Genomic DNA, 17,433 nt, shown 5'->3' on the forward strand with positions numbered 1-17,433 from the left:
AAAAGGCTTCACCGAACGTTGTGTTGGTTTTTTGTTTCTCGGTTTAGAAACCTAGTTATCTATGTATGTGTGGTATCCCTTGGTTCTTTTGAGATAGAGTGAATTGAATCCATTACCGCTGTGTTTTAAAGCCATTTTATAAACCTTATCTTCTAAGTCGCCTGCTCCCCCAACTAGCTACGCGATTCTACCTGTCGATGGGTAATGTGAGTATAACAAGGTGTTAGATTTTATATGTGTGATAAAAATACGATAAATTTATGGTGTTAGTTGTCGGCGCCATCCATGTATATATTTTGGGAGGGGAAGGAGAGGAAAGGAAATGAATTCGTTCATACAAAGATTGACTCCTCCTCTTACCAAACAAAACTGATGGATGATAATTTGAGCAAGGCGATCGATATCTGCGTGTCTGGATATCACAACCGGCCGGGTCTCCCCTTGTTCCAAATCGGCAACCTTCACGCCAGAATAAAGAAAACCAGGTCTCATCACCAATTTCAGAATTGCCCCAATCTCAAACACCTCCAGGAAAATCTACTTTACTGAGTGTAGAAGGGGAAAACCATGACATCCCTTGTCACGAATCTAGTCGCGAAAATGTGACACGTAAGGTCCTAAGTTACGTGCCACCTCTAGAAAACGTTGTAACTCCCTCGCCGTCGGGGATTTACATCCCTTTCTAGGTCAATAACATAGATAACACACGACGATCTTGTCGACATTTAGCCTGTTTATTAACGATAGGTTGTGTGCCTACCCATTCAGCCAATTATCATGTGAGATATATGTAAGGTCTACTCGAAATGCCAAATTTGGGATGAGGACTGTCTGTATTTTAATATTTGGTTCCAGTATTTATTTTATGAGGTTACTAGCATCCTCGTGTATTAGGTATGGGTAACTTCTACTGAATACCTATCCTCTCAGGTAAGGTATAAACGGATAATTGGTTTGATTTTTGCATTTAATTTAAAGAGGCTGCCTACCTCTCGAAAGGTACCTGTTGAGAAAAGTTGTTCGGTTGGTAGTTTTATTTCGGAGATTACCATCTCCCTCTTTTGACACTAGATTTGTTTTTGTGCATCCCAATTCGTAACTTAGAAAGTCAAACAATATATGAAAAGTATTAAATTAGAAAAGTCAAATAACAGACGAAAGGTATTCATTTTGTTCTGCCTGGTTGCATCCGATCGCTTCCTATTCGGGCGGTCATACGCTAGCAAAACTCCCCCTTTGACTGACTGTACACCGCGCCTCGGCCTATATATGAAAAGGTCATCGGCCCGTCTCCCTTTTTCAGCTGGTAGATAGTCTGATTGACACATTCCCTTTCGAAACATTATTTGGACGACAGGGGTTGTAAACTTGGATGCTGTATCCGTCCTTTAAAAGGGACTTCTGTTGTTTAATAAGTAATATAAAAAAACTCACCCTGTTAGTCACCTCCAAATCCTAGTGTGAAGCTTACCTGGTTACACACTATATAGCTAAATCAGTTTAATTTTCGGTCTCCTCCCTACCGGCATTCCATTACATTAATCATTTTCTCCTTTTAAGTCCTTGTAATTTGTTCCATTTTGGTCCCCTCCCTACGACTTTAAAAGGGTAATTAAATATTCCTGTAAATAAAATTGTACCTCCCTAATCTGTCAGGATTCGAACCCACAGTTAATGATATATTTGTTTCTCTGGTTTTCGGTCTCCGTGGATAAATGCCATCTCGCCAAATCAATAACCTAGCCCGATTAAACACTTCCCGCCTTTAAGTACGTTCACTCTGTTTTAAAAACGCAATCATTATTTTTATTATTTTCATGTTTTTAAGACAAGCAATCTAGTTCGAACTGTATACGAAATCACGTTTAAATCAACACAACTTTATAACACAATCGCGATTGCACAACACCTGGCGCCCCTGAGGTGGGTTTTTACAAAACGGCGCTCTACAAATTATCCAATTATTATTATTGTCATTATTATTAATTGTTTTCTCACTGAGTCCAACCACTTTCACTTCACACAAAAACCGGTTCAATAATATTTCACTTTAATTCAAAAACCAACAAAGCTTTCTAACGCCATCTGAATTCACTAATTCACTGCAATTTCACACAACACTTCTCATTTCTATCGATTTCACGGAGCTGTCAACGTACTCAAGTTCAAAACCTCACTGACTGTACCTGCGCCCTGTCCCGTGTGAATGTGTTTACTCCAGGCCTGTCTGTCAATAAATCTTCCGTCGTTGTCTAAACAAAAATTTTTTTTTGAGCACGTTCGTTTATTATTTATCGTTTATTTATTTTCGTGATTATTCAAACCATCACAAAGTTCTGCAAAGGAAGCCAAGCATCTTTAAAGCCTATAGTTGATGTGTTCAATGAATGACAAGTTTTCAACGAATATTACACCCAAGTCACGAATATGTGATACTGGTATTAATTTAATATTATTTAATGTATATTCATGTAATATATTATAACGAGTTTTGGAAAATCGTATTACTTGACATTTCTGAATGTTCAAAAATAAAGCATTTTGTTCACACCATTGATGAAGTTGTTCTAAATTACTCTGTAAAATTTGACAATCGGATACATTTTGTATTCTTTTATATATTTTTAAGTCGTCAGCAAATAGCAGAACTTCTACATCATTAAATTGGTCAACAATGTCATTGATGAATAATAAGAAAAATATTTTCGAAGGAAGCAAATACTTTGGGGTGTGACATATTGAATGAAGAAAACATACACTTAGTAAGACACCACTTTATTTTTGAATTAATAACAATAGCCAACCGGGTTTCGCTTGTCCCAAGCTTCATCAGGACTAAATATCAACTAAAGCAAATTAGATACAGGCACATATAAATATAGGTAAATGAAAACAATGAGTGAAAGAGATACAAAACAGATAGAAAGAGATGCAAATAGAAAATGTGGAGACAAATTATTAAGGATGATGAGGAGGGTGGGGGGGAAGGAAATAACAGTTTCAGCGGCGGAATAAATTAAAGAATTAAAGAATCTAATCATTCATTCGATAAAATCTCGGGAACTAAAATATTGCATAAAAATGGATCTGGAATTAGATTAAACAACTTAGAAGCCCTTGAAATAAAAAAGCAGTTAATAATAATTTAAATATAATAAATAACCAAATTAATTTATCTGATAGTCCTTTGGCTAGAGTGTTGTGTGTACTTACCTGTATAACGGCCAATAAATGTGTATAGTGTAGGTTGTGATAAAGTGAAACAGATGTAATTGATAATTTAAGTTTATTGCAAACACATTACACTATTACACGATTTGAATATCAGAAGGATTTAGTAGGAATCAAGAAATGTCGACCGCCAAGGAAGATCAGAGAAACAGGAATGCTCGTCGGTAATGAATTGGCAGCGAGCTCTGTTTCACGTCGGGTTGCCATCCGTGAAACAGTGTTTCCGTATTAAAATATTATTTTAGGCTGGCAGACAGTTCTTGCCCCCGCATACCTTCCCCCCAGTGTCAACGATACATAAAAGAAAAAATTAGGGGTTCTAGAAAAAATATATACATATCACAAAATTTGCATGACGTCGGTTACATAATATAAACAAATTCGGTGTGTGACGTCATCGCAAAATAACATAAGCCTATGCGTTCAGAAAGATATCTCTTAAATGGTGAAGTTACTTTATGAACAATACATTTATATGTTTGTGAACGCATAGTCATGAACAAATTCCTAATAATAACATTATTTGAAAGTTAAATCCTTTTTTAAAAATGTGTTGATATAATTACATGTTCGGAGCATGTACTGCATCTACGAACTGTATGTTTTTCTTGGAGCATTTACTGCATCGACAAAATTTTATATTTATAATTGGAGCATTTACTGCATCGACAAAATTTTATATTTATAATTGGAGCATTTACTGCATCGACAAAATTTTATATTTATAATTGGAGCATTTACTGCATCGACAATTGTATGTTTTGTATTTATTTTCAAAACCAAAAGTTGCAAACAGAGTGCATTTAATACTTTAATGTTTGAAAACAATAAATGGTATTACAACATTTGACACAAGTGGTTATTATTTAACTTATCTAAACCTTTTTATATGGTAATGCATCTACGAACAGTGTTGTCGGAGCATATTATGAAATTAAGCATAAGTTAATTATAAAATAAAAAGTAGGAATCTATTTCCATTTGTATATATTTTTAATAATGCGTCTACAAACAGTGTTCGGAGCATGAGTTGTCAATTATTGAGTTATTTTAAAGTTGATTATTCTAAATATTATTTATTACATATTTAAATAACTACAAATTTGTCTTATAATATAGGAACATGATATCAACGTATAAAGTATGTACAGAAGTGTTTCTTCAATCTTTGAACAAAAAGAAACGACGATTAATGTCACTATATTATAAAATTATTTATATCCGTGTTATGGAAAAAAGGTGTAAAAAAAAGAAAAAATACATATTTAAATGTTTTTGTGAAAGTACATTTAGCAATAGCATGGCTGTGAGTACATAACTCTAAATGTTTATCTTTGAGATTACAAGATAACTAAAAATATAACAAAAAACAACTGTCATATGTTCGTAGAATGTGTTTGTATTGATAATATTATCAAATGGCTATGTTTTCTTACGAACAAATGACAATGGTTCAATTCTGTAAAAAATTAATAATAATACATATAGCTCTCAACGACATGTTACATCAGATGCATAATTGGGAATATTTGATGTAGCATGGTTAAAAGTATTTATATTTATAACATAGTCATCACATATAGTGGTAAGTTATTTCTAAACAAGATTTATACAAAAGTTGTCGCATATAGCGAAATGGATAATTATCCTAGAAAATATATGTATATGAGTTTGCACTATAATATGGTAAGTGAAAAGTTAGCTAGGTAACTTTGTGCGATTACATGGTATCACTTCATGGTTTTAAAGGATGAAACTATTCATCGTAATAAGGTTTTTATAAACTGATAAAAAACGTAGTAATTTGCAAAGTAATTATAATAAGAAAGGTCAGGTTTTCATCAAGAACTTGAACGCTTAAGTATTATGTATGTAACATTAATTTAGAGAATATAATTGTAGATATATGGAATTCAATCTTTAAATCGATAGCAAGAGTAGATTCTTAATCATTGTTTCTATCATGAGTTACAGAAAATTTATATGTTAAAAAAGTTGTGTCTTTTGTGCATTAGTATGTACCGTAACTTATTGGAAAATGGACTTGACGACCTGATCTTGTTGTTGTCTTTGGTTCAGGTTGGTCTGGAACAGATGTGTGATTATCGCGAGGGAGTCTTAGAGTTCTTCCATTAGTTAGTTCGGCTGGCGAACATTTCAATTCCTCGCGAACAGTAGATCTCAGGCTGGTAATATAAGTGGGAGGGTTTCCATCCAGTTTTGCTCACCACTTGCCATGAAAGATGCTTTTAAACTGGTTATTGCTTGTGGGTAATACGCGGTAGTCGTGCTGAGAGATGATGTGACATATATAGAATTCTCCGGGTGCGGGCGATGGTTTGCTTTGCGGTTTGTTGGTCAAGCGCGGGTCAGTGTGTCGACGCCGGGCGCTGGTGACCGGACTTGATGATGATCAGGCACTGGGGAAGAACGTGGTTCTTCAAGTACGCCAGTGCTGACGGAAAGGTCGAAGGTACAGTGGACCTTGCAGGCAATTGAGCGGGAGTTGTTTGGACCAGTGAGGGTGTTGCGTGTCCTCGTGGTGGTCGCGATGTATGGATGAAGCGCTGGTCAGATTGCTGGAACCAGGGCGTTCAGATCCGATGTAGGCTGGCCAGGGATGAATCCCGGGACCTGGGCGCTACAATGATGTCCCGATGGAGTCCATGAGCAGAGCCGGGAATATTGTCCTTCGCGCGATGAAGATGCGCGGATTATTACTTGTGTTTCTCTCTAATTGATGACGGCTGATTGATGACTGGTTTGATTTGTTTCATCTGAAGGGGAAGCTTTAGTATTTGTAGGTAAAATACATGATGTATGTTTGCTTCCGAATGTCCTGCGCGTTGGTCTTCCATATTGTTCGACTTTTCTTGTGAAATTGTTGCAGGTTCTTGAAACGATGAAGGCATGTTTGTTTCTTCCGATGAGGTCATTTCCAATAATATGTTACGTAATACGTTATGCAAGACATAAAAAATCCAAAAAAAAACTAGAGAATACTGTGTAAGAATCTATTCCATCTACCGGATATCTTAGCAAGTTATTAGCGGGTTCGCGTTTGTATTGTATTTTAGTGAAGACGCAAACCGCGTCACGTAAGTTATTGTGAAATACCGATATGCAAATATGGCGCTATTATTATATAGTGCATCAATAATTTAAATTTGTTATTACAAAATAGTATGATGTTAAATTACCTCAAAGTAAGGTTTGGCAATTATTGGACAATAACCTTAATATCACTACAATAATGTACATCTAAAACATGATTATGTAGGTATGCTGAACAATTCATTGTTTTGCGAAATGGCAATAAGAAATCGTGATATAGGTTACTTGATTGAGATATGTGGGTAGGTTGGCTTGTTCAACTGCAGGTTGTCCACGTGGATTGTTGCGTCATCTTCCTTGTCCGGGGAGTAGATGCTGCCGTTGTAGGTTGTAGGTTGTAATTCATCGCAAGATTATGATGCCATGGTTAGCCACGTTGTTGACAGCCTGATTTCAGGATCGTTCTCACTGAAATTAATTTTAACACGCACTTAATTTTCATAAAAATAGTAAAACATTTCAAGCTAGGGATTGATTGACAAAATAGGGTATTGATGGGAACTATACCACGTGTATATTTCCTTAAATTACCGGGACATTTACTAGCATTTATATTAAAAAATTGATTTGTAAGAGATATATGAATTGGATTTTACTTACTGATCTTGCCCGGGATTGCTGTTTCTCTTTTCTGATCCTTGGCCGTGACGGAATGTTGCAAAATGATTTTAAAATACTAAAGTCGGTATATTGTTCTGAGTCGAAGGGTCACCAATTTGGCTAGGGTGTTGTGTGTACTTACCTGTATAACGGCCAATAAATGTGTATAGTGTAGGTTGTGATAAAGTGAAACAGATGTAATTGATAATTTAAGTTTATTGCAAACACGTTACACTATTACACGATTTGAATATCAGAAGGATTTAGTAGGAATCAAGAAATGTCGACCGCCAAGGAAGATCAGAGAAACAGGAATGCTCGTCGGTAATAGAAGTGAGTCGCTCGCGAACGAGTCGGCTCAGTGAACCGGATCTTTACACGGATCCGTAAGATCCGGTTCCCAAATCAGCCGCTCACTCGTTCGCGGATCAGTAGTGACTCACCCGTTCGGGAACGGTGAGCCAGTGAGCCGGTGACCCGGTGACCCGCTTCAGTCGTTCGCGAACGATGAGCCGGTGAGCCGGTGACCCGGTGACCCGCTTCACTCGTTCGCGAACGGTGAGCAGGTGACCCGCCAGACCCGAAGAGCCGACTCACCCGTTCGCGAACGAAGATCCGCATACATCGTTCAACGGATCTCACGGCTCGCGGGTCACTACTGACGTACTGGCCGGATTGAAACGACATAATAATATTGGTATTCCCGCTTGCATTACATTTTAGTTGTTGTGTTGGCACTTATTTAGTTTATTATTACAGGAACAAGGACGAGTTATATTATGTTCATGGTTTATTTTCAGTTAATCATTGATATCTAAAAAAAAAATAATAATGTTGGTAATGAGCACTTAGAACGACCTTTAACTATTATTCTCACACCGAAGTATTTTGTTTCACAACACATTTTTTATATTATTATTACATTCATTTAGGACACAATTAATTTTAAATGGATTTAAGTTTATTTTTATTGTTATATATTTTAATACGATTCGCTAATTGATTTTATAAACTTAATTTAAGGAAACTTTTTCATACTATTGATATAGATTGTAATTTAAAAATAACACATCTGACAATTTGACGATGTCATTCTGGACCTTTTTTGAGAAAGAGTTTGAAAATATCCTTTCACAGGGCACCGAAGTTGCTGTTATACATAGTATTTTTTTAACGATTGCATGAAGCCGGGGGTAAATAGCTTTTCTTGTGGAAATTATGGTAATTTTAAATTAAGGCTATTTTAAAGTACGTAATTATGTTTTCCGGGTAAAAAAATTAACAAGCGATAAGAATCGTGATTCAAAGATTACCATACGATTGAAGTTTGACTTTTCATACCAAAAACCTAACAATACAAAATATTTCTCGATTTCATTTTTCTCATTCATACAAAAGGGTATTCCAATAATATTGGGAATCCCTTTTGAATGTGATCATAAATAAACGATATTTAGATCGATGTTCCTAGGCAAAAATATTTTCTTCGAAATATACCAGTCACCAAATACCATTTTTTGCGATTTCTCAAGGTTGTGAAAATACATGCGACCATAAACAATATAATTGCACTCAGCCTACTTAATTCGTTCAATCGCCTAAAGAAGCAAAAATGTCGGAATGTTTCCTCACGATAACAAGGTCCGATCTGATAAAGCGCTGTCCTGAGAAATTAGCTTTAAAGCATTTATCTTTACATCTCACTTTTCCGGAGGGATCTTTGTCAGACGCAACCTTTTACACTGAGATGAAAAATCGTAAAAACCTAAAAATATTTTAAATACAACTTCTATAAAAGAAAAATGAAAAATGGGGGGGGGGGGGGGGGGGGGGGGGGGGGCAGGGGGGAGGGAACCGGCTCAATCGAGCCGGTTCACTGAAGCGGATCTTTCAAGTGAACGGGACCTAGTGAAGCGGCTTCTTCAACTGAGCCGCTTCGCCCATCTCTAGTCGGTAATGAATTGGCAGCGAGCTCTGTTTCACGTCGGGTTGCCATCCGTGAAACAGTGTTTCCGTATTAAAATATTATTTTAGGCTGGCAGACAGTTCTTGCCCCCACAGTCCCATATTAAATTTATTCCGCCGCTGAAACTGTTATTTCCTTCCCCCCCACCCTCCTCATCATCCTTAATAATTTGTCTCCACATTTTCTATTTGCATCTCTTTCTATCTGTTTTGTATCTCTTTCACTCATTGTTTTCATTTACCTATATTTATATGTGCCTGTATCTAATTTGCTTTAGTTGATATTTAGTCCTGATGAAGCTTGGGACAAGCGAAACCCGGTTGGCTATTGTTATTAATTCAAAAATCCGAGATGCTAAGGGCCAGGTGCAGACAATACGTGCTCTGATAGATAGCGGCTCCCAAAGGGATATTATTCACGGTAAATGCTGTTTACGTTTGAATCTCACGGTGCGATCATCGCAAGGCACGTACGTCACGGGAATAGGCGACTCAAGAAATTTGACAAAGGGCATGACTTGTCTAAAATTATACTCCCGCTACGACGACACTCACTCGTATATGATTGAACCTTATGTAGTAGAAACTATAACTAGTGAGTTGCCTACTGTTAACGTCAACCGCGCCTCGTTGTCGTATCTTGACAATTTGCCCTTAGCAGATAATACTTTCTGCACGCCCGGTGAGATTGATATTATCTTGGGATGTGACATGTTTGCTCGCATTTTTAAAGCAAACAAAATATCAGGTTATCCCGGCCAGCCAATTGCTATCGAAACTACTTTGGGCTATCTCATCCTAGGCACTGCTCCAACGATGACTGAAACCCCAAGTATAAACGCCACACCATCATTTTGTACGTTCGCGAAAAATGATGACTTTTGCCTTTCGCGCTTCTTTGAATTGGAAGACATTCCAGACGAGAAGTTTTCAACGCCTGATGAACAGGAATGTGAAGACATTTTTAAACTCACCACTTCCCGTGACACGACAGGTCGTTACATTGTTGCGTTGCCGTTTCGCGACAGTCCTTCTATCCTCGGTGAATCGTTGCCAGCCGCTGAGCGCCGGTTCCGATCTCTCGAACGCCGATTAATAGCTCAACCCGCTATAAAATTAGAGTACGACAAAATATTTCGCGAATACCTACAGAAAGGGTACATTTCGCCTGTCGATAATTCTGACTTACCCCATTACGTCATTCCGCATCATATTGTAGTTCGCGAGGACAACTTAACTACTAAAATCCGCATGGTTCTGGACGCGAACATGAAATCCGATTCGGGCTACTCGCTCAACGACATTCTACATACCGGTAAGAATTTACAAGGTGATTTGTTTCGGATTATACTTAAGTTCCGATTGTTTGCAGTAGCTATAACCGCCGACATAAAACAAATGTATCTTCAAATTGTAGTGCAAGAAGAATGCCGTCGTTATCAGCGAATACTTTATAGATTTAACAATAGCGACCCTTTACAATTGTTCGAATTTAATCGCGTCACATTCGGCATGTCTTGCAGCCCATTTTTGGCAATGCGTACACTGCGCCAACTCGCGTCGCATGAACGACCTCGTTTTCCACTTGCTGCAAACTTAGTGGAAAATGGCTCTTTCTATATGGACGATTTCGTCACCAGTTGTTCGTCGGTCGAGGAAGCCTCCGAGTTATCGACGGAATTAATTCAGCTGTTCGCTGCTGGAGGATTTGACCTTGTAAAGTTCTCTAGCAATTCTCCTAATCTTTTGTCCGCGATTCCTTCAGCTCGTCGTGTTAAGGAACATGTGGAATTTAATCCTGATGAAAACCTAAAAATACTAGGGCTTCATTGGATACCCGCTTGATTGCTCGTCTTTGGGATTTGATGAGTTTCGTTGCACCAGTTGTATTATTAGCCAAGCTTATAATTAAGTCTCTTTGGGAATACAAGCTTGATTGGGACGATACTCCTCCTGGAACTGTTGTCACGCTTTGGCGACAGTTTGAAAAAGAATTGCCATTACTGCAATCTATTAAAATTCCTCGTTTTGTAGGAATCGAACACCAATGTGTAGGTACTAACCCTTATCGGGTTTTCAGACGCAAGTGAACGCGCATTCGGAGGTGTTATTTACTTACATGTTTACTGTCCGAATACTGATAAAACCACAATTTTAGTTTATTATATGCCAAATCCAAAGTCGCTCCTGCTAAGACGATTTCACTTGCGCGATTAGAACTATGTGGAGCACTAATACTTGCGCGATTAATGCATACGGTCAGTAATACCTACGCATCAAATTCAAGAGCTCATACGACATTAGATTTTTGCGACAGCACGGTTGCTCTAGCGTGGATAAATTCACCGCCTGCGAAATGGCAGACCTTCGTTGCCAATCGTATGTCACAAATACAAAAACACCTGGGGGCTGAATGCTTCTATCATATAAAAGGGAAAGACAATCCCGCCGACTGCCTGTCGCGTGGTCTTACCCCCGCTCAACTCATAGACCATCCGTTATGGTTTAATGGCCCCGCATTCGCTCAGTTACCTAAAAATGATTGGCCTTTACAGCGTTTTGATTCAAAATCTGTATCTGATCCACCCGAACTGAAAACTAAAGTTTTGATGTCCGTTCAAAACAATAACCGCCTCAAAACAATTGCTCCACCTTTACTGTGTGCACTAGCTTCTCGTGTTAGTTCATGGCCGAAATTAATTCGGATTGTAATCTATGTGTTTCGTTTCATTAAGAAATTACCGCGAACATTCGAATTAAGTCATATCTTAACTGCAGAAATAGCGGTTATAAAATCAATACAGCAAGAACATTTCTCCGAAGATATAAAGGCAGTCACTGATGGGAAGAAGGTTTGGCGAGCTATTGCAAAATTGAATCCGTTTCTTCAACACGGTATTCTAAGGGTAGGAGGCAGATTAAAAAACGCTGAAATTGAATTTGACAGTCGTCATCCCATTCTATCACCCGCGCATTTTTTAACACTTACGCCGTTAAAATCTCTACCCGCCGCTGACTTGTCCAATGAGTCCGTAAACTTACTGCAAAGAAAGCATCTCGTCCAGACTTTCTGGAACCGCTGGCGTATGGAATATTTAAATATTTTACAATCGCGGCAGAAATGGAACACGAGTTCAAACCCGGTAACGGCAGGCACAATTGTAATGATCAAGTGTGACAGTATTGCGCCTCTTCAATGGCCTATTGGCATAATAGTCAACGTATATCCCGGTTTGGACGGAAAGACCCGTGTTGCTGATGTCAAAACGAACACCGGCATATACCGCAGAGCAGTAGTAAAACTCTGCCCTTTACCGTCGCAATATAGTCCAGTCAAGATGTACATCCGTGCTTGCAAAAGGTCCAGTCATTCTGAATTTTTTATATGTTGTTAGGACCTAAACCAGTATTAAAAAAAAATTTTTGCAACTTCGAAAGTGCTGTGCGAGTGGCGGTGGACCTAAAAAACCAGGAAATTTTCGGATTTTTTTTCAGTTTTTGCTCAATATCTCAGTAAAGGAAGGGTCTGACCGGTGTAGTCGGTATCCATACTTTTAAAGTAGACTAAATTTGCTATAATTTGAGACCAAAGCAAGCTATATAAAGCCATTGGTTTTCAAGATACAGTTCTTCAAAAATAGGCAATTTTTTCCAAAAAGTGAAATTTTTTCGAAATGGTCACTTATTTTGTAAAATAATTTCTAAAATACGCATCTCACGTCAAATATTGTATGAAATAAAGTTGTTGTAAATTTAATAAGCTTTTATTTGAGACTAAATTGATATCTGTAGACTAAATGGTTCTCTCAAAAATGGCAGATAACCAAAAACAGTCATAAGTGGGTTTTGGGTGAAATGCAAATAAACTGTTCTCGCGTCTTTTTATGGTTTTATTGTGCTGTGAAGTAAATCCATTAATCATCGTGGGTTTATCCTAGGGTTATAATATAATTACGACTATTTCAAAATTTCAAGTACCCATTAGTACCTATACCCATGGGTACCCATATGAATGGGCACGCATATTCACGAGCTGTTCGAGCCCACATTTTGGCAAATCTCACACTGGCCAGCATTGTTTTTTTATGAGGTTGACATAACTCCTGAGAAGCGAGACGAGACTGAAAAATTGCTGCGAGACACTGAAAGGTCTCTCACTATATCAGCAGAAGAAATTGATACCTACCAAATACTAAAGGCAAAATCTAAAAGTGCCTTGGAGAAAATTAAAGCGAATGGTCCAACAATGGTCCATCAATTGTCTACCGACCTCCGTGCGTGTCACACGTGATATCAATACTACATATTAATTAATGTACTATCAATCGGGTTCTTATTATACAAGTTCAATTTTAATCTAGTATGTAGTACAGCAATTGTGCGTGGTCTCAGAACAATAACACATGAAATAATAATATCAGTGCTAATATTTTTAATAATACACCGAAGTGACCGTGTTTTTTATCTACCCACTAACAACATGTCAATCGAGCAGCTGAACGAAAAATTTACTATTACAATGAGCGACTTCGAAAAGAGACTGAACACGGCATTAAATAAACCCGGCAACTCGCAAACTGACTTTAAAAAGATCCATGATGATTTTGCGGCCTTCAAGGTTAAGATTACTGCTGATTTGTGCGCCCTTCAGGAGGATGTGACCAGACTGGAGCTTCGTGTGGATGCAATTGACGCAGCTTCCAGGAATCATGTTCTTCTCCTGCACGGTGTTAAAGAATCACCATCTGAAGACACCCGCTCCCTGATGAGCAATGTTTTGACCGGTCTAGGATGCCCCGACGACGCCATCAAGGGCATCGAGTGCGCCAAGAGACTGGGTCGTGCCTTGCCCAATAAGAGCAGGCCCATCCTGCTTCAGTTCCTGCGCCAGTCCGATCGTCGATCCGTGTGGGAAAGAAAAAAGGGTCTGAAAAACTCTGCTCTCCTCTTAACAGAGTCGCTCACTCCCATACGGCAGAAGTTATTCTCCAAGGTCCGTTCGGTCTTTACACCATTCAAATGCTGGACCAGTGATGGAACCATCGTCGTTCTCCTTCCGGATGGCAGCAAGCGCGCCATCAACTCCCAAAAGCAGCTGGATATCGTGACCGCCCTCTTGACGAGGGCCAAGGCTCTTAACCCAGCAGCTCCTCCAGTTAACAAGTCCACCGGCGCCGTGCCCGATTCCCATTCCATAGCTGGTTCTGTTAATGATGACTCCAGACCGATCGGTCTGCGTTCCAGAACCAATATACATAAATAATAATCTCTTCAAACTTAGCATAAATACCTTGTGGCATCATTATCGGTATTTTTAAAAGTAGGTTACTAAAAATAATAATAAAAAGTGATTTGTTTTTGATAATATAAATAATAATCTCTAAAACTACGTTATTAAAAACATATTTTGCTCGAATGGTGAATAGTTTGAATTATCAACAAGTACGTAGGTACATAGATAATATACTTAACTTACATTATCGCATTATAACTTATCCTACATATTATAACTTTATTATTAATCTGCCCACAAACCATAATAACAAACATCTTATGAATACCTATGTAGTACCCGCTCGCCATACAATTAAGTAATTATTATTATTCAATTCAGCCTGCTAAAATATTATACACATTTAGAAACGCCCGTATTATAATACTCGTGCAGGCAATTTATCGCAATACCGCGCATCTTACAGTTGTCGATACCTACTTACAATTAGGCTACTGGCAGCGTGTGTACTTTACGACATTTATTTACAATTTCGACGATATTGTGTGCCTTTATCTCATTGTATACCTATATCTCATGTACCTATGCTCAAAATGCAGTGATACTATTATTACTGTTTATTATTCATGTTTATCTTATGTTTTCCATGTATATCATGTTAATAATACTATAACATTGTATATCTCTCATGTACATATCTATCTACAATGCTACTAATAGATATTGTCTATATTTCAAGAATGCCTACTAACAATAATCCTGATACTATTGATACGGTCTCTACTTTATTTTATTAGTATATTTACAAGCTATAATCAAGCTGTTCATATTATTTCCTGTATTTATAAACATATTTTAAGATCATTCACACGATCTGCATTTTTCTTTTAATTTTAACTTACCGTTGTATATCATGTTAATAATACTATAACGTTGTATATCTTTCATGTACATATCTATCTATAATGCTACTAATAGACATTGTCTATATTTCAAGAATGCCTACTAACAATAATCCTGATACCGTCGATACGGTCTCTACTTTATTTTATTCATATACTTACAAGCTATAAGCAAGCTGTTCATATTATTTCCTCTATTTATAACCATATTTTAAGATCATTCGCACGATCTGCATTTTTCTTTTAATTTTAACTTACCATTGAATAATGTTATTATTTTTATTTTCATTTTTATCTCTATTTTTATGTTTATTTTTATTCTTATTCTTATTTTTATTTCCCATTTCGTTTATACCTAGTTATCTTATAAATTTTGCTAAAATAGTCTGTTCTGTTTTCAATATTAATTTTTGTATATTTACAATAAGGAATGTATATACTACCCAATATAGAAGATACACTCCTACACTCTCCTTACCCATCTTTATCTCGCTATCCCCCCTCCTCCTGTACTTGATGCTCACTTTTGTACATTATTCTATCAATTTAATATCGTACATGTCATTCATAATACACTACTCTTCAGTTATACTCATATATTATAACCAAATTGTACCCAACTATTACTCAACTAAATTAAAATGTTAAATATTATATACCAAAACTGTAGAGGACTACGTACTAAAACTGAGATTTTTCACAATAATATTCTTTTGAATGACGATTGCTTCATTTTCGGTATATCTGAGTCTTGGCTTATTGATTCTATTTTAGATCCGGAACTGGCACCAACTGAATTTTACAGTATTTTTAGACGGGATAGGACAAATAACATTACAATTAATAGCATTAATACCCAATCAGATTCTCGTCGAGGCGGTGGAGTCATGATCATAATTCATAACAATCTTAACGCATACCCTCGCGAAGACTTGGTCTGTAATGCTGAATGCATTTGGGTAACTATTCCCCCGTCTAACTATACTTCAAAACGTACCATTCATGTTTCTTGTATATACTTACCACAGGGACATGGATATGAAAATGCTCTCAGTTCATTCCTTTGTTTGCTTGCTAACGTCAAAGATCAAAACCCAGATGATATTATTTTCGTAATTGGAGACTTTAATATGCCCACCATAACATGGAAACCACAAGATAATAATTCACACTTAACACCTGAAAATTTAAATTCAATTACTTCCTTACTTACTGACACAATCCATTACTCTGAACTGAACCAATACAATTCCATCAAAAATGCCAATAAACGTATACTAGATTTAGTTATCTGTAATGAGGAATGCCTTGTATCTCAAGCATACAACCCTCTTGTCAAAGAGGATTTACACCATCCATCGCTCAAAATCATACTATGAAAATCAAAATATTTGGTATCGGGGCGCCATCGTGGCAGCCGGCAGCGTTTTACAATCGCTCCTCGTTTATTTTTAAAATATTGAGAAATTCTCAATTTTTTCAGTTTAAATATACCATTAAATAATCATTATAATTTTTAGGTTAAGTGAATAAACTCGAAATAATTTTTAAGTTACCAGTGTGGAAGTAATTCGGAATTTCAGAATAATGTTTGTTACGATTTAAAAATCAAACTAACAGTGTTTCTAAATACAGTGCCATAGACCGAATAATTTGTGCCCTGACCATTGACCACATGTTTTGTCCCTTCGGGTGCCGGGTCTCATCTCACTAACACCTTGTTTTGTTTTTTTGTGTTACCGAAAATATGTACCCGATAATATAAATGTGCAAGCCGGTTAGTTTATGGCATCAGTATGGTGATTGTGTACGATAGAGAAGAACTAATTGGTTTAAAAAACACTCGTGTGGCATTAAAACCTTTAGCGGCTGCAAAAATTAACTTTTACAATCTAAATCGCAACCCTGCTAAGAAAATAAGATTTAGAGGTTGTCGGGGAGGACGAAATCGCAAGAATAAATCAATAAAAATTAGTGCAGTAACCCACAATCCTGAACATGAAAAGACAGATGAAATAAAAACTTCAATAAGAAGCGTATCCATACAGCGCCATGCAAATTTACAAACCCGGCGACTCGCAGTGGCAAATTGGAATGCACGCTCAGTGAACAACAAGGTGGATGATGTTCACGATATTATTAGCCAGAAGAAACTGAACATCCTATCGATTACTGAGACGTGGCATGAAAACTATGACTCCACCTCCATAAAAAAGTTGCGAGCTCTTGGTTATACGGTCGTAGAACAGGCAAGACGAAAATCGCCGGACGACCCCAGAAACAATAACATCTCGTTTGTGAATCATGGAGGAGTGGCGATCATCGGTCGTCAAGGACTGCGTATATCCAAAATCAATATTGGAGATTACCAAACTTTTGAATCTCTGG

General features: G+C 37.3%; 1 protein-coding gene across 1 annotated transcript; it reads left to right on the top strand.

Moving 5' to 3' along the window:
- The first annotated feature begins 13,328 nt into the window (after window positions 1-13,328).
- LOC149409070 (uncharacterized) lies at window positions 13,329-14,173 on the top strand. Its single transcript, XM_089650189.1, has one exon. It carries the CDS (start codon window positions 13,391-13,393, stop codon window positions 14,171-14,173), a length of 783 nt encoding a protein of 260 aa, XP_089506315.1. The 5' UTR covers window positions 13,329-13,390.
- The last annotated feature ends 3,260 nt before the right edge of the window (window positions 14,174-17,433 follow it).

Source organism: Hesperophylax consimilis, unplaced genomic scaffold (assembly GCF_061612785.1).
Source record: "Hesperophylax consimilis isolate HC1 unplaced genomic scaffold, BYU_Hcon_1.0 scaffold_37, whole genome shotgun sequence".
Taxonomy (NCBI): Eukaryota; Metazoa; Arthropoda; class Insecta; order Trichoptera; family Limnephilidae; genus Hesperophylax; species Hesperophylax consimilis.

Coding starts and splice junctions, on each gene's coding strand:
- LOC149409070 (XM_089650189.1), top strand. CDS start 13,391: ATGTCAATCGAGCAGCTGAACGAAAAATTTACTATTACAATGAGCGAC.